We start from the raw sequence: 27,645 nt of genomic DNA on the forward strand, positions 1-27,645 counted from the left end.
AAAGGCGCTTAGGGCGCGCGGCCGGGCGGGCATGAGCGAGGCGACCGTGGTCGCCGTCGCCGCCGCTGCAGCAGCCTCCGCGCGCGCCGCCGCCGCCGCCACTCGCTCCGCGGCCGCACAGAGCAGCAGCAGGAGCAGCAGGAGCGGCGGCGCCATGAAGGTGAAGAAGGGCAGCGGCGCCGGAGGAGGAGGCGCTCCCGGGGCCGGCGCTGGCGGAGGAGCCGCCGCCGCCGCCGCCGCTTGCACCGAGGAGGAGCTGCTGCGCAAAGCCGCCATCAGCCCCGAGGACGTGCTGGGGCTCCCCAAGATCACCTCCGGTAAGGCGGCCCCGCAGGCCCGGACCCCCCTGCACCTCTCCAAGCGCCGTGCGCCCTGGGCGCAGCGCCAAAGCGCAACCCCTCCGGACGCAACCACGCCAGGCCCCTTGCCCGCAAAGACCAGTCTTTTTGAAATATATATATAGTGGGGGTGGGGGTGGGGAGGGGGTCCCTGAATATTCAGCCCCCCGATCTTCTACACCCCACCCACTTCCACTCGATCCCTCTAGGTGCCGCAAGGGGTGTCCCTGCTGCACCTCATTGGTCCCCGGCAAAGTCGGCTGGGGGGGGGCTGTCTTCTGTCTCCACCCGCGCTTTTCCTACATGGTAGTCTTTTCCGCGGGAGGGAGAAAGTTGAATGGAAGAAAGGAAGCAAATAAAGTAGAATAAATGCTGCTGTTCGTCTATTATTATTTCATTCCTGTTGGGTTATTAACATCCCAAGAGTGTCGTTATTTTGACTTTTTGCAAGTTTAGATGGTTATTTATGCTCTTGTGGATAATTTTTCTTGTTTTATCTTTTTTGGCAAACCACAATGGAATAAAGTATTGCTCCAGAGCCCCCTCCTGTGGTTGTTTACTCAGAAGTAGCCCCATGGGGCTCGCTTCCCCTAGGGCCTAGGTGACCCAAGACCCAAGCAGTCCATGGCTGGTTGCGTAACCAGACACTTGAGTGCATGTCAGAAGCAGGCATGACACGAGTGTTACCGTCGCCTCTCAGTTTGCACCTGTGTTCTTCCAGGGGGCTTACGGCCTGCTATGGCTGGCTGGAGTTCTGGTGGGCCCCTGATGCTCAGAGGCTCCTGGCACCTGGATTCTGCCTGTGTCTGGCTTCCGCCCATCTGTGGAATCTCTCCCGCAAGGATCGACTTGCCAGGATACGTCCCTTGCATTGGAGAGAAGCGGAAAGGTGTCCCCGCATTGAGTTTTCACAGTTAACGTGTGAATAGTTGGAGGAGATGATAAGGCTTTTAATGTTTAGGGACTGGTAACTTGAAGTAGTTGTGCTTGATTTCCACCTCCTCCCTCCTCCTCCCTTTTTCCTCTTGTGCCATGTCTTTTTAGATGGTGAGCCTTAGTGCTGACTTTTTGGGAGCCACTTTCGAGAACCTTTTGGGCTAAAGGCACAAATGCTGTCAAGAAACGGGAGGTTTGCACATCTCCAAGCCCTGTTACTTCTTGGAGTGTGCAAAAGCAAACGGGCTCTGTGAAGGTCTAGTCAGTGCATGGGTAGGCAAACTAAGGCCTGGGGGCTGAATGCGGCCCAATCGCCTTCTAAATCCAGCCAGTGGATGGTCTGGGAGTCAGCGTGTTTTTACATGAGTATAATGTGTCCTTTTATTTAAAATGCATCCCTGGGTTATTTGTGGGGCATAGGAATTTGTTCTTTTTTTTTCTTTCCAAAATATAGTCTGGCCCTCCACAAGGTCTGAGGGACAGTGGACCGGCCCCCTGCTGAAAAAGTTTGCTGACCCCTAGTCTAGTGTGTCCTTTGGGAGCTTGCCCAGGGCAGGTGTGCTTTTGACCTGCGTGGTTGCAGCTTTGTGGCTTTCCGCCCTCAGACAAGGCTCTGGCAAGGAGAGGAATAGCTCCGGTTTGGGAGCAGGGCTCTAAAGTTTCGGTCCCCAATGTTATCTCCAGGTGGGACTGGGAATGTCCCTCCTGCCTGAAACCCCGGAGAGCCACTGCTGCCTGCCGGTTAGCCTAGACCAGAGCTTTCCAAAGTGTGTCGCGACATGTTTGTGAATTGTGCAAACACTGCTGACGCTCCTCTCAGGGCTGGTTAGTTTAACCAGGGGTCAGCAAACTTTTTCGGCAGGGGGCCAGTCCACTGTCCCTCAGACCTTGTGGGGGGGCAGACTATATTTTTATTGGGGGGGGGGAGAACAAATTGCTATGCCCCACAAATAACTGAGAGATGAATTTTAAATAAAAGGACACATTCTACTCATGTAAAAACACACTGATTCCCGGGCCGTCCGCGGGCTGGATTGAGAAGGCGTTTGGGCCGGATCCAGCCCCCAGGCCTTAGTTTGCCTACCCATGGTTTAACCTCTGGTTTGCTAGTAAAACTGAATCATGCTGCTGCGAAATGATGCGTGTCTAAAAAGTGTGTCACCTACATGAAAAGTTTGGAATGCCCTGGTCTGAGGGCAGTACCAAGATGGTCCAGTTGTCTGGTATAATATAGGGGAGTTTCCTATCTTCCTATTTAATCCAGCTCTTACTCCAGCCCCATGAGGACAGGAATCTTGCTTCTTAGGTCTAGGGGAAGGGCCTTAGCAGATGCTTCCTCTCTCCCTTCTCTCTGCAGCGGCTCATGGTCTTGGTTTGACTCCTCTAGCTGTCTGTATATTGCTGAGGACTGCAATTCAAGCCTCCTGTATATTCCACTCTCAAAGTTTGCATTCAAGTGCATGTGGCCTGAGATTTCCTCTGCTCCTGGCGAGCCAGACGGTTTTGTGGTTCGTTTTTGGATCTCAGTTAATTAGGGGTGTATAAGATGTGGGAATGTAGGAAGTGACTTTGTCCCAGGTCAGACGGTTAACCCATCTAACCCAAATTTGTGCCTCCGGTTGATGTGGTGGACAGGTCATTCCCCTGCCAAACCACAGGGTGTAGAAAGCAGACCAGTGGTCCATCTAGCTCAGTATTGTCCACACTGACTGGCAGCAGCAGCAGCTCTCCAGGGTTCCAGGCAGGGAGCCTTTCCCCCAGGATTATGTGGAGATGCCATTGCGGATTGAACCTGTAACCTTCTGCATGCAAAGGAGGCAATCTACTGCCAAGTTGCAGCCCCTAAAAACAGCAATGTGAGATTCTAGTCCTCATGGTTCTGAATTATCTCTGAATTACCCCTGTTTATAAAAGGGCTCACACCGCATCATCTTCACGTTCCATATTTAGGAACACAAGAAACTGCGTTGTACCAAGTCGAACCATTGAGCCATCCAGTTCAGGAGTGCCAGCACTGACTGGCAGCAGCTCTCCAAGGTTTTATGTGGGGAGTCTGTTCCAGCCCCACCTGGAGATGTTGTCAGGGATGGAACCTGCGACCTTCTGCAACTGAAGCCCTCTTGCTCCCCACGCATTGGAGGATTGGAGTCGGGGGGGGCATGAAGATTAAAACTCTTGATGCATCTTTGCCAATTTATTGATTCTGAAGGCTTCCCGCTTGGGCTGGGTGACCGTGTGCTAGGAGCTGCCAGGAACTTTGGCCTGCTCTTCATTCGCTCTATTTATTTGATTCCGTTTAATTCTTGACCTCCTCCCCGCAAATCATCCCAAAGCAACGAATGAGAATGTCAACGATTAAAAAACCCACCCATATTCATCAAACAAATTTGCACCCAGAGAAGATGAGATAAGGATATTTCTTCGAAAGGAAAGGTCTTTGATAGACCCTGGAAAAGCAGCAGAGATGGCGTCTGCCTGAGACGTAAAAATAAGGCGTTCCAAAGGTTGGGTGCCGCCACACTAAAGGCCCTGTTCTGTAGGAAAGATTCTGCGAGAGGCCATCTCCTGCAGAACAGAGGGATCAGTTGGGCATATAATGCTTTAGAGGATCTTTTAGGATTCCTCCAGGCTGGTGGCGTGTTTTTGTGTGTGTGGAGTTGAGTTCTGTAGCATGATGTTGATGCAACGAGAGTGTATTAATAGTGGATTTTTACTGGACCGACCACACGTCGTTCCGCATTATTAGCTGTTCTGTGATAACTACTCCAATGTTGCCACAGTATTGCCCTCTGAAGGGACACTCTTGGGCTGCAGTGTAACAAAAGATAAACTGGAACTTGTGCAGCTATGGAAAGTTGGACGAAATTATCCAGAAACTTTGGAGCATGTGCCAGTGATAAACTAAGTGTGTGCCCACCATGAAATCTTTGCAGGCACAGTGTCGAAAATGTGGCAGTCTAACCACCCCGTTAACGCCTTGCGTGCAAATAATTATTTGTTTATTTCATAAAAATTATACACCTCTTGATTGAACCCCCCCTTCCCCCCCAACCTCAAAGTGGTTTACAAAAAGATGAAACATTAAAGTCAGGAAAAAAACCTACAATGCATTGAAATATAGAAGCTGTTAAAATGCTATAGCGGATTAAAATTCACACCAGCTTTTGTGGGCAGGCTTGTCTAAACAAGAATGTTTTTAGTAGACTCCAGAAAGAGTGCAGGTGACCTGATCTCAAAAGGCAGGGAGTTCCAAAGTGCAGGTGCCGATGGAAGTGGCCAACACTGGAACAGCTCAATTTGTAGAGCATGAGACTCTTAAGGACATGGGTTCGAATCCTGCGGTGGGCAAAATATTCATTGTATTGCAGGGGGTTGGGCTGGATGACCCTCGGGGTCCCTCCCGACTCTACAATTCTAGCATTCTAAGTTGAATGCATTATGAAAAGGGTGTCTGGAGGACCTCTTGGGTATCCGGTTTCCTTGTCTTGGGGAAGGGGCTGCAGCTCATTGACAGAGCCCCTGCTTTGCACCCAGAAACTCTCAGATTCAGTCCTGGGCAGCATCTCTGGGTGGGGCTGGGAGAGACTTCTTTTCCTACATCCTGGAGAGCCATTGCTGGCCGTCAGAGCAGACACTGCTGAGCTAGATGGAGCAATGGTTCCAGCTGGCAGAAGGCTACTTCCTGTGCTCCTTTGGGTCCAGCCCTGACCAGGGTGAGGGCTACGGGGCACACGTGGGTGTCCTCTTGGGGACATCGGGGCAGCCGCTGTGGAAAGCTGCGTGCCAGCCTCTCTGGGCCTTTCGTCTGACCCAGCAGGGCTGAGTCCTGTTCCTACTGCAAACCGAGATTCTCTTGGTCTTAAGGACATCAGAAGACCCTCCTGCACCTGGCCAAGGCGGGCCCACCGTGTCCAGCCTCCTGCTTTCCCAGTGGCCACCCAGATGCCCCCAGGGCAAACCCACAGGCAGGATTCGAACACGAGAGATTTCCACATCGCAGGCCACCTGTCCTCAGATGGCCACCCCAACGTCCTGACGGGAAACCCGCAAGCGGGATCCGAACCCGAGATCCCTCTTGCCTCTTGTGGTTTCCAGCCACTGGCATTCAGAAGCCTCGCTGCCTCCCCATAGCCCTCTCCTCCTCTGTGAATTGGTCTGATCCTCTTTCAAAGGGGTTGGGGGCCCCTCCTGCTCTCCTGCAGGACGTCCAGTTCCCCCTGTCCCCTTCCTGAGCAGCTGGCACTGAAAAGGTGTCCTTCCAAGGGATTAAGCCCAACTTGAACCCTCTGCGTCCCCTTCCCTATTGCCCAGATTTGCAGCTCGCTCTCAGGGCCTCACGCAAAGAGGGCGGCCGATTAGCCAGGCATTAGCTCTGGGTGCCTCTCACCTCCTCAGTCAATAGTGATGCTCTCTGCAGAGTGAGGAATAAATAGACGGTTTCGGGCATCTTCCGCGACAGCTGGTTCTGCATGGCACTTTTTTGATTTCTCTCGGGCACCTTGCCTCTTGTCGTTTCCATTTATTTGCTTCCTAGAAATTCACACACCGCTCGATTGCTTAAAAACAACACTGCCCCTCCAGGGCGGTTATGAAAAAGAGACAATTATCTAGGAGGAGAAGTAGCAACAACCATAACCGAAGGCTGTTGAAATGTTAGGTGAAAACTCCCAGCAGCTTTCTGAATGTCTGGACGGGCTTGTCTAAATAAAAAAATGTTTTCAGTAGGCACTGAAAACAGTACAGGGAGGGTGCCAGCATGATGTCCATAGGCAGGGAGTTCCAAAGGTCACCACGCTAAGAGATTGAGTTACTGCAAATGCATGTGTGTTATTTATGCAATTCTTTGACCCAAACCTTTGCTGTAACTTGGTGCCTGGATGGATTTGTTAAAAATGCAACATTAAAATACTTGGGAGTCCTTTGCCCATTTCTGGGCACCCCAGTTTAAGAAGGACATTGACAAGCTGGAAGGTGTGCAGATGAGGGTGACCAAAATGATCAGGAGACCAAGCCTTGTGAGGAACGGTGGAAGTAGCTGGTCAAGAGGAGACTGAGAGGAGATACGATAGCCATCTTCAAATGTCTCGAGGTTGTTTTCTCCAGCTCCAGAGGGGAGGACTCAGAACAATGGCTTCAAGTTGCAAGGAAGGCGACTCAACATCAGAAGAAGTTTCTAACAGGAAGAATTGATCAAAGTGGAATGGATTCCCTCTGAAAGACCCTTTTAAGCAGCAGTCGGATGGCCATCTGTCAGGGATACTTTAGCTGAAATTCCTGCATTGCAGGGGCTGGACTAGGTGACTTTGGGTATCCCTTCTGACTATGTTTCTTCAGTTTATTGGAGGTTATTAAAGAGAGCTCGCTCCTTCATGGATCACTGCCTTGTCGTGGCGAAGGGGCTTGAATAACTCAGAGAAGCTATGAGCTATGCTGTGCAGGGCCACCCAAGATGGACAGGTCATAGTGGAGAGTTTAGACCAAACGTGATCCACCTGGAGCAGGAACCGGCAAGCCACTCCAGTATCCCTGCCAAGAAAACTCCATGGACAAAAACAACAGATGTATGGAAGTGAGAGCTGGACCATAAAGAAGGCTGATCGCCAAAGAATTGATGCTTTTGAATTATGGTGCTGGAGGAGAACTTGAGAGTCCCATGGACTGCAAGAAGATCAAACCTCTCCATTCTGAAGGAAATCAGCCCTGAGTGCTTACTGGAAGGACAGATCCTGAAGCTGAGACTCCAATACTTTGGCCACCTCATGAGAAGAGAAGACTCCCTGGAAAAGACCCTGATGTTGGGAAAGATGGAGGGCACAAGGAGAAGGGGACGACAGAGGACGAGATGGTGGGACAGTGTTCTCGAAGCTACCAGCATGAGTTTGACCAAACTGCGGGAGGCAGTGGAAGACAGGAGGGCCTGGTGTGCTCTGGTCCATGGGGTCACGAAGAGTTGGACACGACTAAATGACTAAACAACAACAAAGCGAGCTCGGAGGGCTACCTGTCAGGGATTCTTCAGCTGAGATTCCTGAATTGTAGGGGGTTGGACTAGATGGCCCTTGGGGTCCTTCCAATTATAGGATTTTAAAATCATGTTTACACATCAGGTTGCGGGAGTGGAATTGGGAGCCGTTTTGTGGCCCAGGTGAGGGGGGTTCCTTCCTCCGACCCGGGATGCACATCAAAGGGAGCTCACAGGCCTCTCCTCCTCCTCCCTCCGCCCATCCATTTTTCCTTTTGCAGATCACCTTCCTATTTATAGCTGTGCTGTGGTAACTGCTAATGAACTTATCTCAGAGCCAAATCCCTCCGAGAGAGGGAATTATCTCCTTGCTACGCAGATGGGCTCCTGTGTGTTGATGCGGGGATTCACCGGGCCTCCTGCGTCATTAAGGTGGGATTCTTTGGGACTAGTAACTTACAAAACAACCCTCTCTGGTCCGTGTCGGCGGCTGGTGTTGACCGAGAGAGACCCAGGCACACCCTGGCACAATAATAGCGCAGATATCTGTGGCCAAAGTGGATTGATTTACGCTGTGTTTAAATATGCAAAGTGCTTCTCCCCTAACCCCCATTTAAGATATTATTATATCAATATCTATCTATCAACCAATCTAGTTTTTGTTTTGTTACGTATTTTGCGTCCTCATTTTGTATTTTTTATGTTGTTAACTGCCCTTTGATCCTACGAAAATGTCGGTCATAATACAAATGTAATTAATTAATAATAATAATAATAATAATAATAATAATATAGCTCCCATTTTGCAGATGGGGAAAACTGAGATGGACAGGGAGTTGGCTGCTGTGTAGAGCTGGTGGCCTACACAAAGTCCCTGGGTAGGAACCCCCTTATTTCTTGGTTAGAAGACTAGGACATTGGAGACAGGGTTCAAATCTCCCCCTGACCTTGAAGCTCTCTGGGTGTGACCTTCGGCTGAGAGAGGCTCTGGGTGGCCCCAGCCCACCTCACAGGGTTGTTGTGAAGACAAAGCAGGGAAAGGTGTGTGTGGAATGTCTGTCCCACCTCAAGCCCCTTGCAAGAAACCTGCTTTTAGTCTATTGCTATTTTAACACTTGGAATGTCTCAACTTATTCTTGTTTCCCCCAAGGCATTGCTAATTTTATCGCATTATTTCCCCCCCCCCTCCGTTTTGCAAACACATGGTGTATAAACGTTAAGAAGTAAATAAGCCTGGGATATGAATGCCCTAGCGAAAAGAATAACATGAACGTCAATAAAATAATTGCATCTTTAAAAAACCGCCTCTTTTGGCGCTCTCAACACCAGAAACACTTAAAAAAAAATTTAAACTGCAAGCAGAGACGCCTTTGGGGTGTCAGGTTCCTCCTGCTGACCTCAAGGGCTTGAATGTGCAACTTGTGTGCCCACTGTATATGCCTGCGGCTTCCTATCGCTTGCCACTCCGAGCGAGAGACCTTCCTTCAACTTCCTCTCCTTCGCTCTCATAACACCCTAATCGCTGATTCTCTGGGCGTGGGTGTCCTCGCCTTTTACCTGGCTTACCTCGACACTGCGGGGTTTTAAAAATAGCCCCTGAGCTTATCAGTTACCCGAGCAAAGCTTGTTAGGCAACAGGGCTTTGGGGGAAGGGGGGTTGGCCCGTTTTCCTCCTCTGGGGGTGGAAGAAGACGTGACGGCGTCCCGCAGCGCTGTTTCCATTACGCCCCAGTTTGCCTCCAAAACGCCAACATGATTAGCCATCCGCCGTGGCGAAATCGCTTAACTTCTGCAATGGATGGACGCAACTTACTTTGCAGAATGATGTCGTGAGTGACGTTTTCTCCCTGGTCCTTTCAGTGCAAAAGGAAGCTGGGTGTGTTCATCGGCTGCGTATTTCTGAAAGACTGAAAGTTATAACAGTTGCGTCGATCCATTAATTCCTGCACTGCAGTGGGCTAGATGGCCCAACTCTACCAATTCTTCCATCTCTATAATTCTACGATGATAATAATAATAATAATAATAATAATAATAATAATATATTATTTATATCCTGCCTATCTTTGTGGCTTAGGGCCCTTGTATCTACAGGACCGCCTCTCCTGTCTGCCCACAGAAGACCTTAAGGTCCATGAATAATCATAGTTTAGAGGTCCCAGGCCCTAAGGAAGTCAGACTATCCTCCACCAGGGCCAGGGCCTTATCAGTGATGGCTCCGACCTGGTGGAATGCTCTGTCCCATGAGACCAGGGCCCTGCAGGATTTAACCTCTTTCCGCAGGGCCTGTAAGACAGAGCGATTCCGCCTGGCCTTTAATTTGAATTCAGCCTGATCTTTTATTCCCCTTCCTTCCCTCCCTCTCCCCTTTTTATGAAGATTTCCCACTCTGGGATCCCACAGCTAATTCTCCCCTGGTCTCCTCGCTGGCCCAAATCGGACTAATTTAGCCAGCTAGCCCTAGTGATAATCTAATGTTTATTGGATGGATTTTCCCTCTAAATTGATTTTTGAATTCTGAATTTATTGTTATTCATGTTTTATACTGTATTTTATGCTGTTTTTTGTTGCATCAATTAAGTTTTTTAAATTTGTTGTTAGCTGCCCTGAGCCCGGTTTTCTGAACTGGGAAGGGCGGGGTATTAATAAAAAATTATTATTATCTGGCTGGGTTTCCCCAGCTGCTCTGGGCGGCTCCCAACAGAATATTAAAAAGCACAATAAAACATCAAACATTAAGAACTTCCCTAAACAGGACTGCCTTCAGGTGTCATTTAAAAGTAAAATAGTTGTTTATTGCCTTGACATCTGGTGGGAGGGTGTTCCACAGGGCGGGCGCCACCACCAAGAAGGCCCTCTGCCTGGTTCCCTGTAACCTTGCTTCTTGCAGGGAGGGAACCACCAGAAGGCCCTCAGCGCTGGACCCCAGTATCTGGGCTGAACGATGGGGGTGGAGACACTCCTTTCTGTTCCAGACATGAAACAAATAAACAAACATGAACCATTTCCTCTCCCAGTGCCTAATCTAACATTCAACTTTGCTTCAACTTTTTTATTTCATGAAATTTCTGCATTGCATGGGGTTGGACTGCTAGATGACCCAGGGGGTCAATTCCAACTCTCCACTCCTGTGAGTGGAGTTTTGTGCACTGCTTGATTGTAGAAAACCTCACCGCAGTCTCCTCTTAACTTATCTCACTAGCTTTTCTAACTTAGATGTAACTTATTTCAAGAGTGGTGGTTTTCCTGTGACCTTTTTGACTCTCTTGAGTTTCGCATTCGGGGCTCGTTGCTTTTGCGTAACGAGCGTCTCTTCCTGCACGTTGCGCAGAGCTGCTCGCCTGCGTGTTGCCCGGAAGCCACCGGCCTCTCTCAGCTTGTGAAGAAAGAACATACCGGCAGCATTTGCACCCGGCGTTTTCCCAGTGTGCCCCTGTTCAGCAGCCGCTAAGTCCCCCCATTTTTCAAATCTTAAATTCGGCTCCCCGTGTTTCCACATCCGGTTGTGACTTTTTCCCCTAAAAGAAATCCTCAGGAAAAATCTGCAACATTTGGTGTGAATTTCTTGAATTTTTCTACACAATTCTACGTGATATTGTGTGGGGTTTTTTCTGTGTGTGTTTGTGTATTTGCAAAGCGGTATTCCCTGATAGACTGTTTAGGGAAGCTTTTAATATCTGAAGGACTATTGTATTTTAATATTTTGTTGGAAGCCGCCCAGAGCGGCTGGGGAAACCCAGCCAGATGGGCAGGGTATAATTATTATTATTATTATTATTATTATTATTATTATTATTATTATTATTATACTGCATTTCTATCTGTCCTTTTCACTTATATGTTCCTTTTTGATGTCCTGTTTACTGTAGCATATGTATTTTTGTACAAGTTCCCTGTCTGGAGATTTGCATTGCAAAATTCAAAGAACAGCAGATTTTGGAGGACGGCTACACTCTCAGCGCTTGCATTGTTTATTTATTGTGTATTTATTCGCATCTCTCTCCCGCCTTTTCCACTGAGGAGCTCAAGGTGACTTACACGGTTCCCCCCTCCTCACTTAACCCCCACAACACTCCTGTGAGGCAGGCTAGGTTGAGAGAGGCAGTTTCTGACCCCCAAGGTCTCACCTGGTCTGTGCTTCATGGACCAAAGGGGGGATTCTCACCCTGGTCTCTCCCAGCCCCTGTTGTTGTTGTTTAGTCATTTAGTCATGTCCGACTCTTCGTGACCCCATGGACCAGAGCACGCCAGGCCCTCCTGTCTTCCGCTGCCTCCCGCAGTTTGGTCAAACTCATGCTGGTAGCTTCAAGAACACTATCCAACCATCTTGTCCTCTGTCGTCCCCTTCTCCTTGTGCCCTCCATCTTTCCCAACATCAGGGTCTTTTCCAGGGAGTCTTCTCTTCTCATGAGGTGGCCAAAGTCTTGGAGTCTCAGCTTCACGATCTGTCCTTCCAGTGAGCACTCAGGGCTGATTTCCTTCAGAATGGAGAGGTTTGATCTTCTTGCAGTCCATGGGACTCTCAAGAGTCTCCTCCAGCACCAGAATTCAAAAGCATCAATTCTTTGGCGATCAGCCTTCTTGATGGTCCAGCTCTCACTTCCATACATCACTACTGAGAAAACCAGAGCTTTTACTATACGGACCTTTGTTGGCAAGGTGATGTCTCTGCTTTTTCCCAGCCCCTAGTCCTCATTTAATCCCCACAACATTCCTGTGAGGTAGGTGAGGCTGAGAGGCAGGGATGGGCCCAAGTTCACATGCAGTGAGCTTTGTGGGCCAAGGCGGGGTGTGTGTGTGAATTCGAACCCTGATCTCTCCCAGTTCAGAGTCTGATGCTGTAACCACTCCACAACCGCTGCCTCTCAGAAACGGCAAATCAGGTAGGTTTGTTTTTAAATGCAAGCAGAATTGACTTCCTTTCTCCTCCTGACACATTATTTTCTTGGGTTGCCCACAGGGTGCGTTTGATTTCAATCACTAGTCAGTAAGACCTGATTTAAATCTTTTTTTTTTTTTTTTTTTTTTTACAGAAAGTCTCATTCTTGCTGGTATAATCTTAATATTTACAACCAGAGGAATGTTTCATATTTAGAATAATAAATTTTCAGGGTAGTTTTTACAGTTATATCAAAAATTACTGTTTTGGTTATACTATTAGAAATACATAGACAGATAATTATGAAATAATTGAGAGGTTTAATAAGGTAACTGTTTATATTTGGACAACTTTTCTGCTGTACTTTATTGGAAGGAGAAAAACAATCATTTCCTTAATAACAATTTAAACAATTTATTCAACTTAAACAATAATATTATAGCATATGTATCCATGTTTGTTAACTGATGTGGTTAATTTTTTTTTTTTGTTTAAAAAACTTTAACCGAGTTTTAGCACACATGAAAAACTTAAAACAAATCCTTATTTCCTGATGAATAGCCTTTGGATTACAATGTAACTTAAATAGAAAACTATCTTTAGTAAGATATTTCCTCCAAAAGCATTTTATTTTAAAAATCCAATTTAATTTTTTTTAAAAAATCCAATTTAAGTATATATTTTTTTGATTTAAATAAAAAAAATCCAATTTTTAATTTTTTTTAAAAGAAGAATCATTGATTTTTATCCACCCTGGTTGCCCATCTTCCTCATTGACAGCCTTGTGGGCCCTCATCTTAGGGGGGCCTGGTGATGGGTGCCAAGGCCCGATGGCCACCTCTCGCTGCAATTCTCGTGTTGGCAGGGGTTGGACTAGATGACCGCTGGGGATCCCTTCTGTGATTCAAGAGTCTCGGAGCAGAGGGGCTGTGGGAAAGGGAGGATGAGCAAGCTGGCGGGAGCCCCTTTTGCTCCACCCTGGGGACTGGACCGCTCTATCTCCCTCCCACCCCAGATGAGCCATGGCCACACCATCTCCATGGCAACCGTTGCTGAGGGGAGATGGCCGTTGCCATGGTGCTGGGAGGGAGGGAGCAGAGTGGGCAACTCTGACTCGCCTGTGCCATTAACCGGGGCAGGATTCGCCAACCTGGTGCCCCCACCGTGTGGTTTTACAGGAACATGCGAGATCGTGCAAGGGTTTCACCCGTCTCAGTATTGTCTGCACTGACAGGCAGCAGCGGCTCCCCAGGGGTTTCGCCAGGGAATATTTCTCAGCCCTACCTGGAGATGCTGCCGACGGGGATGGAACCGGGGCCTTCTGCATGCCAAGCAGCCACTCTGCCGCTGATCTACGTGCCACCCTTAAAAGAAAGGGGCTAGTCCTCGTGGTTCTCATTAAAGAGATGCTTTGAATTAGCAACAGAGGAAGCAGCCTTCTGCTGAGTCAGACCATTCACATCCAGCCCAGTGTTGCCTACACTGGCTGGCAGCAGCACCCTTCTAGGGCCTCTCGCAGAACTTCCTCTAAAAAGAGAATAAGTTTCCAGCCCTCATGGTTCTGAACTAGAGGCTGGTTTAAGCAGGGGCAGAGGAAACTGGCTTAATCTCACGGCAGACCATTTGTGCACCTAGTTTAGTATTGTCTGCACTGGCTGGCAGCAGCAGCAACACCTCCAGGGTTTTGGGCAGCAGATCTTGCCAGCCGGCTTACTCACCAAGAGGGGAAGGAATCTGCACAGCTGTTTCCCACTGAGTTTCAATGACTATTTGCAGATAATCTAGAAGGCCAATTATTTTTAAATATATCTACATTGGTATCCTCAAAAATATTCAGGAACATTAATTTTGGACAGTGTGTGTGTGTGTGTGTATTTAAATTTTCTGCTTCATAATTTAAAATACTCATTTTACACCCTTCAGATATCAATGACTTCCCTTCTCATTTTCCACGGTTCATTTTACATATCATATATCCCTGCATATTTTACAAAAAAACTATACTATTCAGTATTCCATTATGGCATCCATCAAAGCTTATTTGCACTGCTGAATTTATCTTCATGCTGCCAGCGTTTTCAGCTGTACACTGTTATTTCCCATATATTAAACGTTTTTCTGTCTTCTTTAAACGTATGTTTGTGCACAACTTGTTTCTTTTCTAATATTTATCCTTTCTGTCAAGATTAAATTTAAAAAACCTTGCCCAATTTACATTGCCACCATAAATGATAACACGCTGAGTTTATCACAACCCCTCCAACAATGGGGAGATATGGAAAGAAGCATTTTTGACACCTGGAAATGAGGAGGATGTCTTCCTTGTGCATTATTTTTCCTAAGGAAACTAGATACAGATTTCAAGGGTTGGAATTCCTATATTTCATTCCAACCTCCAGGAAAAAATTGTGTGCCGGTATCTGTTTCCTATGATGCGGGTGGCACTGTGGGTTAAACCACAAAGCCTAGGACTTGCTGATCAGAAGGTCGGCGGTTCGAATCCCCGCAACGGGGTGAGCTCCCGTTGCTCAGTCCCTGCTCCTGCCAACCTAGCAGTTCAAAAGTACCTCAAAGTGCAAGTAGATAAATAGGTACTGCTCTGGCGGGAAGGTAAACGGCGTTTCCGTGCGCTGCTCTGGTTCGCCAGAAGCGGCTTAGTCATGCTGGCCACATGACCCGGAAGCTGTATGCCGGCTCCCTCAGCCAGTAAAGCGAGATGAGCACCGCAACCCCAGAGTCGGTCACGACTGGACCTAATGGTCAGGGGTCCCTTTACCTTTCATCTGTTTCCTATATCCTTTTAAGGGGTTCCATAATATCTGCAAGTTATATTAACTTTGGGCCCCTGCGGCTTGATGGAGGTAGAAACTATCTCTCAAGCCTTGTTTCGCTACCGTTTCTACGGGGATGTACGCTCGGTATTTATTACCCCTGCTATGCAAAAATCTCCAAATGAATCTGAACTTCAGTGTCTAAAATCCCTGGTAGAGGACAAGGATCCCGAGATCACATTAAGGGTAGCCAAATTCTGTGCGATTGCCATAAAACTTAGGGAACAAGCTGTGCTATCATAATGATTAAGGCCTTAAATGATAATTTTAGGTTATATATTAGTGACTAAGTTTTAATTTATGTATATTTTTAAACTTGCTACATGTGTATTGTCTCTGTTATACCTAATTGCAAATTCAAATGTATCCCTATTGTGTTTTATGACTTCCTTGAAATTGTATGTGGGCTGGAACTGGTCTGTGACCGAAATAATAAAATTCATTCATTCATAACTTTGGCTGATTGACATCCGATGCCCTTTTTAAAATGTGTTGTAGAAGGGGAGGATTATTGGGTTGTTCTTGTTTTTATTATGTATTGTGTGATTTTATATTGTGATTTTTAACGATTTACACTTTATTATGTTTTTATATTCTGCTGGAAGACGCTCAGAGTGGCTGAGGAAACCCAGCCAGATGGGCGGGGTGTAAATAATGCAAATTTATACTTTATATTATTTTATATTTTATATTTTATGATCTGCCCCGAGACCTGTGGGGACAAGGCAGTATACATGTGCAATAAATAGATAAATAATAAATAATAACAATTAATCAATTGCGCAGAGTACCATCTGGGGTGCTTGGGCTGCCTCCTTGAAATACCTTCGCGCAGCTGCCCCCTCGCAGCTGACCGCACCCTGCTGATTCGCTGCATCCGATCCGGCCAATCTGGGATCTGCCCAGATGGTCCATTTGCCGATGAGGGCGGCTAACCTCGTTAGCTGTCCGGAATTAGAATCCTTTTAGGGCGCGGGGGCCGGGGTGGGCGGCCGCTCTGACAGGCTTAGGGCGAGCGAGTGCCGCGGCCTCTGGGCAAAAGGCAAGAGGGGAGCTACTCTCTGTTAGCAGCAATAACAATCAAAAGGCAAAATACTATTATTTATTTATTGCTGTAATGTCACAGAGCACAGGTTGCAACTTTAAAACGCAATACCCAAAACAATTTGAAAGAACTTGCCTTGTTTACCTATGCGATTGACTTGAGCCCATTTGATCACTCTGATCGGGGAAGTTGGCGCTGCCAGGTCACACCCGTTCTGCCCTTGTAAGAACTCGGCTGCTTAGCGTGGCGGCGTTTGCACCTTGGAACTCCCTGCCTCTTGATATCAAGCACCTGCTAAGAACAATTTTGTTCGGGCAAACCGGCCCATATGCTTAGGAAGTTAAGGTAATTCTAGCCTGTTTGAGTATTTTACCTTTTGTATGCTTTGAAGTAGGCTTGCAAATCTTTCTTGGTTTTCTTGTTTTGTCATCTTGTAAACCACTCTGAAGTTTTTGCCATCAACTGGTAAGAATTTTGTTAAATAAAAAATAAATGCTACCATCTTCAGACTCTGCTCGGAGTCCTGGGGTAAGTCCAGTTCTGGGCACCCCAATTTAAAAAGGATGTTGACAAGCTGGAAGGTGGGCAGAGCGACCAGGATGAGCAAGGACATAGAAACCAAGCCTTATGAGGAGTGGTTGAGGGAGTTAGGTATGTTTAGCCTGGATAAGAGGAGATTGAGAGGAGAAAGGATAGCCATCTTCAAATATCTTCGGGATATTCAAATATTTCACATAGAAGATGTAGCAACCTTGTTTTCTCCTCTGAAGGGTAGGACTCGAACCCGTGACTCCAAGTTCCAAGAAAGGAGATTCTGACTCAACATCAGGAAGAACTTTCTGACAATAAGAGCTGTTCGATGGTGGAACAGCATCCCTTCAGAAGGTGGTGGACTCTCCATCCTCGGAGGTTTTTAAGCAGAGATTGGATAGTCATCTGCAATGGATGCTTTAGCTGAGATTCCTGCATTGCAGCGGGTTGGACTAGATGACCCTGGGGTCCCTTCGAACTCTACAACTCTATGATAAATTGTGCCACTAACTCACATGAGTTTTTAAAGCCCTGAACAACTCAGGCCCCACATAGAGGGAAGGCCGCCTCCTTCCCCACAGTCCCCACTGAGTGTTGAGATTGGCAGGCGGTGCCTTCTTGGTAGTTTCTCCCTCTGCAGATGCTCAGCGGCTGAGAGAAAGAGGGCCTTCTCTGTGGTAGCCCCTAAGCTAGGCAACTCTCACCCCAAAGAGGTGCACCTGCCACCTTCATTGTCCTGCTTCCATTGAATGCTGAATGCCTTTCTACTCAGGCTCACAACATTCAGGGCACATATTTTAGGACCGACTTGATTTTTGTGATTGTAGAGTCATGGAAACAGAGAACTGTTGGAAGGGACCCTGAGGGTCATCCAGCCCAACCCGCTGCTGCAATGCAGAAATCTCAGCTGAAGCATCCAGGACAGATGACCATCCAATCTCTGCTTCAAAACCTCCGAGGATGGAGAGTCCACAACTTCCAGAGAGAGTCTGTTCCACCGTCAAACAGCTCTTGCTGCCAGAAGGTTCTTCCTGATGTTGAGTCGGACAAAAAACAAAAAAAAGCTTAAAATACAGTATAAAACATGAATAACAATAAATTCAGAATTCAAAAATCAATTTAGGGGGAAATCCATCCAATAAACGTTAGGTGATCACCAGGGCTAGCTGGCTAAATTAGTCCTATTTGGGCCAGCGAGGAGAACAGGGGAGAATTAGCTGTGGGATCCCAGAGCGGGTAATCTTCATAAAAAGGGGAGAAGCAGGGAAGGAAGGGGAATAAAAGATACTAGACTTCTGTGGATGCAGCTTAGAATTGGCTTTTCTTGCCGCTTCATCTCACGTCGAATCTGACTATGTACTAACATGAACTTACTGTTTTCTGATCCATAATTGACTTCTGACTTTCTCAGTGATTGAAACAAATTATTGCGTTATACATATCTTTGAGAGTTTGAGTTTGTAATCTCTGTTAGAGTTTGTAATCTCTATTTGAGTTTGTAATGCTTGTCAGAATACATACTTTTGCATGGATCAGTTTTTGTTACAGTTGACTGTTGATTTGTGAGTAGGGACCACTCACACTATGAAAACTAACATTGGCCTGAGTTCTTGGTGTGCTTTTTTCTTGGTATATTTAATAACAAGGACTCCAACTTATTTAACGCATCTCACTGTTGGCACAGATTTCCCTGGGTTCCCTGGGAGAGCGCCTCTCTGTCGGGGAGGAGCGGGGGCCCAGATCCGCCTCCTCTATTTAGGTGTATTGGGCTTAGCGGCTGCAAAGGAGCTTATCCTTTTTGTTCTGTCAGAGGGCAAAGCCTCTTAGGGTTGGCAAGGCTGCAGCCGCAGGGGCACCAAATGCCGGCCTGGGAGAGGGAGGAGGCAGAAGGGAGAGGCTTTGCGAAGGAGGTGCTGGCCGTTCCTCACGAGGGGGAGAGGCAAAGCACCATGCGTCCTTTGATACAAAAATAAAATAAAATTAAAATCCTGCATTAAAGAATTTAAAATTTGACGGCAGTTGTTGCCGCTTCAGGACTCTGACAAAATAATAATAATAATTTAGAAGCTGCCTTAAAGCAGTTCTAGAAATAAATTAGCTGGATTCTGCAACCTGTATGGGAAATTTGAACGCTTTTTATTCTGCTTGCGGAATAGGGACAGGAGGAAAGGATTGTATTATTAGTTTTTTGACATATGATTTTCAACAATCATTAAACATACTTTTATATCGTATACAATTTTTTTTTACTTCCATCAATCACATCTGAAAATTTTCCAATCTTTCCCACTTAATTTACATTTCTTACTTTCACTATTACATTTAAGTATCATAACTAATGTCTCTCTGCTTTCTCTTCTTTGCAATGTTTCATATATTCCTCCTTACAAAACTTCTTGTAGTCCTACTAGCGTAATTTGTTGATTGCAGTTGCTCTTCAAATAGTTAGGAGGAAAGAATTGTATTCACCTTCCTCCTCTGGTCACAAGCAGATGGCGTTGGCTGCGGGTTTCCGGTGTCTGCTTCCAGTCATAAGGTCTAGAAACTTGCTTTGAAATAAACCCCTTAAAATTCAGTTTTTGCAGGATTATGGTGTACGCACAGCCACAACACCAAGCCTGTTTCCACCTGTTGATGTGGATTTAGGTTGAGTTCAGTCGCAGGCCTATTCTCTGCATAGACCCCACAGCAAGAGGAATGAGAGATGGGCGAATCTGGCAATTCTGATGTCTCTCCTTTTCTCATTTCGCACTCAGCTCACCCCATTTCAGCATCGTAGAATGGGAGAGTCGGAAGGGACCCCCGAAGGTCATCCATTCCAACCCCCTGCAATGCAGGAATTGCAAACAAAGCATCTATCAATTTGCAATTACTGTTATTTGTTTAAGTCCCTTGTGGGAATTCATCAGCAACATACATTTTTCCTACTGTACTCAATTTATACATGCACTTTTTAAAAACAAATCAGTGAAATCTGACCTGCACCAAATTTCTCCCCCCCCCCCCATGAAAAGAAAAGCGGAGCAGCTTTCGAACCCTGCACCTGCCTATGGGGCCGGCCTGAACCCTTTGGCCCGCCTGCCCTCCTAACTGCGACGACCCTTCTCTCCCGCAGACTACCTCTGCACCCCGGAGGAGAACGTCTACAAGATAGATTTCACCCGGTTCAAAATCCGAGACATGGAGTCGGGCACGGTGCTGTTTGAAATCACCAAGCCGCCGGCTTCAGGTAAGTTTCTAGTCCTCGTGATTCTGATGGAAGGGACTGCTTCAAACAGGAAGCTGCCTTACAACCGAAGCTGACCATTGGTCCATCTGCCTCAGTATTGTCTGCACTGGCCGGCAGCCGCTCTCCAGGGATTCAGGCAGATAGGCTTTCCCCCCAGACTTCTCTTGAGATGCCCCTGGGGTTTAAACCTGGGACCTTCTGCATGCAAAGCTGTTGCAAGGCTCTAGTCCTCATGGTCCTGCTTTAAACAGGAGCCTTGTACTGTGTCTGCTCAGGGGCAAGGGGTCTACAGAGTTTCTGGCTGGATGTCATTCCCAACCCTATCAGGGATCGAGCTTGGGACCTTCTGCATGCCAAGCAGGGGCTCTTTCTCTGAACCACACCCCTTCCCAGAGGTCTGGATGCTTTCTCGCTTTGTCACAGATTTCTAGCATTTTGTTTTAGTGCTTTTTGCTGTTGTTAAACCATGGAACTCCCTGCCACAGGAGACAGGATCCCCTTGAAGAGCCCTCTGGTGTGAGACCCTTAGATACATCAGAGAAGGATCAGCACCCGCCTTGTCTTCAAGAACAGTGGTACCAAAAGATCCAGGTTCGGAACACGGGTCTGTGGTCTCCGAGCCACTGTGTTCCTAAGGATTCAGGGGGTTTCCTCATGAGGAAGCAATCCCTGGATCTCCTTCACAGCCGCCATTGGTGGTCCAGGTGTGCTTTAGGAGGACAGCGTATCTAAGGCAGCAGTTCTCCACCTGTGGGTCCCCAGATGCTGTTGGACTACAACTCCCATCATCCCTGAGTTCTGGCCTTGCTAGCTAGGGGTGATGGGAGTTGTAGTTCAACAACATCTGGGGACCCACAGGTTGAGAAAGGCTGTGATGGACCCCCTTGGCTTGGTCCAGCCAGACTCTCCCCTCCATCTCCTCCGAGAACTCCTCTTTGGAGAACTCGCTTTTGCTTTCAAGAGTCAAGTTCCTCGTCTTCATGATTCTGGGGGAGGGAACAGGGTGCTGGACTAGACGGGCCAGCAGGCTCTTCTTGCATTGGGATACCTGCCCTGTAGCTTTCATTTTCTCTCTCTTCTCCTTCCAGAGCGAGAGCACAGTGACAAGAAGGACGTCGACCCCAACGCCGGGCGCTTTGTGCGCTACCAATTCACGCCGGCGTTTCTGCGGCTGCGTCAGGTTGGGGCCACGTAAGTGACCTGGCAAGGCCTTCGCTTGGATGCAGAAACCTTCCCTCTTCCATGTCTGATAGGATAAATGCACCTTATAGCCCAGGGAGGGGCAGCCTCCAGCTCAGGGTCCAAATCCTGCCTGGGGCTGATGGGAATTATAGTTTGCAACATCTGGATGGCACCCGGCTGGGGAAGGCTGGTCCACACGGGCTGGCAGCAGCTCTCTTGGCGTTTCAGACCAGGGATATGCCCTGCCCTAATGGGAGATGCCACCTGGGGCCTTCTGCATGCCAAGCAGCTGCTCTGTACCCACGAACTGTGCCAGGGGCCCTGCCACTTAGCGAAAGGCCTTCTCTGAAAGATCAAGATTCTAGTCCTCATGGTTCTGAGTTCAGAGCTGGTTTAAGGGTCGCAGGAAGCTGCCTTAGACTGAGTCAGACCGTTGGTCTGCCTAGCTCAGTGGTGCCTACACTGACTGGCAGCCACTCTCCAGGGTTTCAGGCAAGAGTCTTGCTCTGCCCAGCATTGGGGAATGAACCTGGGGCCTTCTGCAAGCAAGACAGCTGCTCTGCCACTGAGCTATGTACTTCCCCTCTCTTTGAGAGTAAAAAAAAGTGACTCCTCGCCGAGAAATTGTCTCCCACTTTTCACAGAATCGTATAATTGTTGAAAGGTGCCCTCAAGGTTTCATCTAGTCCACCCCGCTTCAGGGCAGGAATCGCAGTCTGCTAACGTTCTGTTCTGATGGTTTTATGACTCCGCTCTTTTGAAAAGTCTGCCTTCCACCGCTACGTTTTGCAGGGCCCTCAGCTTTCTCTTCCCCCTCTCTCAGGGTGGAGTTCACCGTGGGCGACAAGCCCATCAATAACTTCCGCATGATCGAGAGGCATTACTTCCGGGACCAGCTGCTGAAGAGCTTCGATTTCGAGTTCGGCTTCTGCATCCCCAGCAGCAAGAACACCTGCGAGCACATCTACGAGTTCCCCCAGCTCTCCGAAGACCTCAGTAAGCGGCTGCCAACGGGGGGGGGGGGGCAGTAGGGCAGCAGGAGCCGGGGGGGGGGGCGACCTCCGGAAGTTGTTGGACCCCACCTCCCAGCAGGCATTGCTTGGGGATGCTAAAAACTCACAAAGACCAGCCCGGGTTCGAAAGCTTCCTTCCACCATCTTGATTCAAAATGGCGTCTGATTGTACCAACCTGCTCCATTTTGGGCAAGGTCACTATTGGCAAATCATTTTATCCATCTGTATTATTATTATTATTATTATTATTAATAATAATAATAATAATCCACCTTTGCCCAAGGCTTCTGCAAATTAAAACAACAGCGACACAAAAAGCTAAAATCATATAGAATCATTAATCAAACTCTTAACAGAAATGAAACAATATAAAAAAACCAATCTATTAAAATATGAGTAATATAAGCAGCACAGGGCTATTTAAAAGCCCTTTCCTTAAAAAAACAAAACAAAAAACAACAGCCAGTCAGTCCCCAAAAGCCTGTTGGAATAGAGCGATCTTCTGCTGGCAAAGGAAGCGGCGAATCTGGTTTCTCTTGGCAGGGAGTTCCAAAGGTTGGGAGAAGCCCTCCCCATGTCCAGTGGGCCTGTGAGGGTGGTGGGACCTAGAGAAGAGACTCCCCCTGGGCTGGGCATCTTTGTTTGGGGCGTTGCAGTCCACCCTATAGCCAGGCTGCCGGCTGTGAGCCTCTTTCTTTCCCTTCCTCCTTTGCAGTTCAGGAGATGATCCTGCACCCCTACGAGACCCAGTCAGACAGTTTCTACTTTGTGGATAGCAAGCTGGTGATGCACAACAAAGCGGATTATTCCTACAGCGGGGGACCCTGACGTGGAACCGCCAGGCGCCTTCCCCGCAAATTCCTGTAGAAATGGGTTCGGGTTTCCGCCGGCCGGCGTTGGCATGGAGAGCCAGGATCCGAGGACCCTGCCAGGAGCTGGAGTTTCGGGACTAAAATTAGCTGAAGTCGTTAACTGTTCCTTGAGCTGTCGAGGCAACCCCCCCTGCCCACCCCCTCTCCCAGGGAGAGCCTCTTCACACCACTGAGTAACCCCGTAGTTGTGGCTTGAAATAGCTCCACGTAGTTAACTCCAGGCCAACCAGGTCTGCGTTTCATACCAGCTATGGTGTGTGTGTGTGTCTCTCTCTTCGTCTTTGGCCCAGGGGTTTGGTTTTGGTTTTTTGTGTGGAAAACGCACCCCAGACGCTCTCTCCAAGAGAGTGGCGTCCTCGATGACCCCCTTTTTCTCGGAACCGGTGGCAGGCGGATGCGAACTCTGAGACGTGCACCTTCCCTCTGGTCGGACGAAGGACCTGTGTGGTCCTCGGGGCAGAGTCCTAACCTCCCGTTCCCATTTCCTTTGCCCCTTCAGCGTTCTGAGAAGCGGAAGCAAATCAGGACAACGTTTAGATAGGTGTGTGGTTTTTTTTAAAGAGGGGTCTTGCTGTGGGAGCCTCTGGCACTTGCAAAGGGCGGCAACTGTGCGTCTCAGGCTGGGTGGGAGCCCAGATCCCAGAACACCTCATTCAGCCCAATCCCGGGGGTCTCCTGGGTGCCCCACCCTTTGCCATCTGTCTTGGGGGGATCCTGGAGGCTTCGCCGTTGGGGTCTATTACTCCCATTGTCATACTTCCCCACCCCAAGCCCAGCAAATCTCTGCATTCCAATGTCTGGTGTCATTTGCACTTAGAAAGATAGCTGTGGGTATATTAGACCAGACGGGGTATTCCTCTTCTGCCAGGCCTCTTCCATCTTCCGTGCAAATCCTGGAGAGTTGGGGGTCTCCAGCCCTTTCGTGGGTTTCCCCTCATCCTCAGCCCCTCCCGCAGACACCTCTTCCTTCCCATACAGAACTGGCCGACTGAACTCCAACTCCTTACCCCAAACCCAACTTCTTTGTTAAAGGAGAGCCACTCAGACCAGAATCCTATAGACATTCCAGCCAGGGGGGCTTTTGGGGGGGGAGAGTAGCCTGCCCTGTTAATGGGGATTTGGGGAATGGAATTTTCTTATTTTAAGCACTCTCTCTCTCTGTGTGTGTGACTTATTTATTTCTTTTGGCTTCCTCTCTGTGCGAATCACCTGGGAAACGTCCCTTCTCCGAAGATGCGCAAGCCCAAAGGTCAGGGGTCGGAAGCGACTTAGGATGCTGGGGTGCCTGTGTGGGGCTCAAGTTCTCCATGGGCATTTGACTCTCCAGAACGTCCAAGGAGAGGAAGGCGGGGGGGAGTCTTCCCCATTGGGGTTGAAGGGCTCAGAAGCCGAAAATGCAACCAGCATTTGGGTGGGAGACAAGGAGTCCCCTTTATTCCTGGCCACTGGTGTTTGGGTGGGTGTGTTGACCATTCTGTAGGGAGCTCTTTAAATACTAAGCGTGAGTTAATCAAAACAGCCATGTGCCAGCCTCCAAAAAGGGGGACTTTACTGGACAGCAGATTAAGTCCTGTTTCTCACTCCCTCTCGGGACGCAGCCTTGTTGAAGCAAGCAGTCCAAGCGGAAAAGGCAGAGAGTCTCGTGGCGCTTTGCGTTGTGGTCTCCTGAAAATTATGCAGGCATCGCTGGGCCAAGGAGGGGGTCAACTGAGGGGGGTTTGGCAGTCCAGAGCAGGAGGTGGGTGGGAAAGCGCTCTCTCTCTCTCTCTCTCTCTCTCTCTCTCTCTCTCTCTCTCTCTCCGTGTGTGTGTGTGCGCGCGTGCGCATCATCTCCTGGTCGAGTTGCTTTCCCTAATTTTGACCAATCACATGAATTCCATTTTTCTATTTCCAAGCCTAAGTCTGGACCAGGGGCAGAACTTGAGCTGTGACGGTGCTCTTGTTTTATTTCCGTTCTGACCTAACTGAAATGTCAAAATGAAAATGCAGAAGAAGAGACGGCAGAACCCGTTTCTGGGGCTCAACCCAAGCGGTTTGCCATTAGCAATGATCACGACAGCATCTTGCAGCTTGCGGGGCATGGATATGTGTGCCAGAGTTTTAAGCGCTCAAGGGTGATCCTTCTTGGCACCTGTCAGTTAAGAAAAAGACAATCTCCTTATGGAAGATCGGAGGAATTACCTTGCAGCCGAACGGAGGCACGCAAAAGACCCTGTCTTCAGCAAGGTTGGGGCAAGCAAGAGGCGCCATATGGGGACTGCTTCTCTACGCAGAGGCTGTGGCTCTGCCGGCAGTTCTCGGCTGCAGAATTGCCGCGGTTTATTTTTTTATAGCGTTAAAAAATAGGTTGGCTGTGTTGCAAGCAGCACGATTCTCTGTCATCAGAGGAAAATGATTCACACTGGGCAGAGTTCTTTCCTCCCCACCTCTTTTCTTTGGGGGAAGGGTGGCAGGAGCAGCACAAAAGTCCCGGGTTCAAACTTCCAGGATGAGACCTGCCTGAACTCCTGCAGAGCCATAGCTGCCTGTCAGTGGGGGCAATACTGACCCGCAGTCTGACTTGGCAAACGGGCGGCTGCTCATGTTCCTCACTTCACTCACGACCATGATGACTGGAATCTTTATTTTTAAAAGAAGGGCTCTAGTGGTCGAGTGCCTGCTTTGGATGCAGAAGGTCCTGGGTTCAATTCTAGGGGCATCTCCCGGTAGGCCTGTCTGAAACCCTGGAGAGCTGCTGCTGCTGCCAGTCAGTGCAGGCAATACTGAGCTAGATGGGCCTGGCTCTGCACAAGACAGCTTCCTCCATTCCCACCATTGGGGTGGTAAGAGGCTCATGATATTCCCCCTCCAGCCTGGTTTCTGGGATTTCTAGGGAAAAAAGGGTGTCTGCAGGATTTCTTACAGAAACGGCTGCATTCTCCATTCTGTGCCCTTCTATAGTTCTGGTCGCCTTTTTAACAAATGGAAAGCTATGTAGAATAATGGAATTGTAGGGTTGGGAAGGACCCAAAAGTTGTCTCATCCAGCTCCCAGCAGTGTAGGGATGCTTCCCGCAGCCATCTCTGGGTGGGCTCGAACCACTGACCCCCCTGGTGAAGAGCCAGGCCTATTGGTGAGAAGTGCTTTTAAGACACGAGGCTGGGAGGGAGAGGAGGAGTCTGAAAAGCTCTGCCTGGGGGCAGCCAGGTGGGACCCCAGCCTCCCAAAGGAGTGGGGGAACACTCCAAATTGCAGCCTCGCTGGTCGGACAGGGGGGATCAATGGTCTGATTCGGCTGAAGCAGCACCCTGCGTCCCTACTTCATTCATCTCGCTCTGCTCACGTCCTCCCACTCCGTCCGATGGAAGGCGCCCACAAAAGCTCCTGTAATAAGAAGTCGTCTCTTCAGGCGCCACAAGACTTCCACAGAGCCACGAAACGGACATATTAAATGCACAGAAGCTTTTCATTGATTGGGCTTTGGGGAGATAGATTTTTAGCATCACCTGGCAAAACGCTCTTAAGAAGTGTTTTGATTTTCTTTTTTGTGTGTGTCTCTTTTGAGTTGTGGGTGTGTGCGTTCGCATGACCCATCTGCTGTGTTAATAATATTTGAATGCTACGATTTAGCTGCAATTCCTGCATCGCAGTGGGTTGGGCTAGATGTCCTTCGGGGTCCCCTCCAAGTCTACAGTTCTCCGATTCAGTCACTGGGAATCAAGTTCCAGATGTGACACGTTGAGCTGCAGTGCATCATTTGACAGATAGACGTTAGGATTCCTCCTTGGGGACACGGTAGCAATGTCCACCGTATCAATTCCCCTCTTGCTTAGCTACCAGACTCTTATCAGATTTCCTAGGAACATGCAATGCGAGCTGCCAGAGCACTGAGTGGTCTGCAATGCTGAATTTGGACCAAGAGCATTGGGTAATTATTCCAGGGAAAATAAAATAGGATTTATAATAGCCAGGTCTTCCTTGTAGGAATCGGAGGTGCCTAAAAGAGATTACAGATGAGTGGAGATTTTAAAGGGCCACATATAAGAAATGGGAGAAAGGGCAAACCACGAAGGAAGGGTATAAGTGAGTAACCAACTCTTGCAGGGAGAAGGTCAGGTGGACCAAAGCTCTGAAGGAGCTCCGGCTTGCAGGAGAGGTCATAAATTTAAAAAGTTTTCCCCACTGGCTTTATTCAAAGCAAGAGGGAGAATAAGCAAGGAGTAGGTCCCCTTTGGGGGTGGAAAATGGAGAATTGCTTTTGGGTGACAGGGAGAAGGCAGAGCTGCTTGGTCATCTACAGCCAGTCTCCAAACATGGCTGGGCTCCCATCAGCCAGCATGACCAATGGTTAGGGATGTGCAGCCCACAAATATCGAGAAGGCATCACGGATGCACCTCATCCTTGGGCGAAAGGGGAATTGTTTCAAAACCATTTTGCGTTTCCACTTACAGATTATGGGGTGTGCTTTTTCCGGGTGGGACGGGAAAGGACTTTGGAAAAAAAGCAAACTTTCCCTGGAACAAATGTTTGCTCTCCTGTAAAACTGTAAAAATGATAAATCGCCCATCAGTGGCACAAACATCCCTCTCCAAACACTTGAAAGTAAACGAGTGATCAAAAATAAACGAGCTGGTGTTTTCTTTGCCTGTTTTTCACTCTCCTTTGAGGACGTCTCTAGAGGATGTGTGGTGCCGTGGTTAGAGTGTGAGGACCTGGGAGAGACCAGGGTTCAAATGGACAAAATCAGGGCAGTGGGGCAAATCTCTTCCCTCTGCAGCAGGCAGGGGGAGCCCTTTCCAGCTGGTGGGCCACATTCCCTCATCAGAAACCTCCTCAGGGCCACATG

General features: G+C 48.4%; 1 protein-coding gene across 1 annotated transcript; it reads left to right on the forward strand.

Annotated features, from left to right (window-relative positions):
* Positions 1–27,443, forward strand: UNC119 (unc-119 lipid binding chaperone). Its single transcript, XM_083587304.1, has 5 exons — positions 1–317; positions 19,638–19,751; positions 20,840–20,942; positions 21,757–21,929; positions 22,663–27,443. The coding sequence occupies exons 1-5, from the start codon at positions 32–34 to the stop codon at positions 22,773–22,775; spliced, it is 789 nt and encodes a 262-aa protein (XP_083443430.1). The 5' UTR covers positions 1–31; the 3' UTR covers positions 22,776–27,443.
* The last annotated feature ends 202 nt before the right edge of the window (positions 27,444–27,645 follow it).

The sequence above is a fragment of the Podarcis filfolensis genome, assembly GCF_964270895.1.
Source record: "Podarcis filfolensis genome assembly, chromosome: 15".
Lineage (NCBI taxonomy): Eukaryota > Metazoa > Chordata > Lepidosauria > Squamata > Lacertidae > Podarcis > Podarcis filfolensis.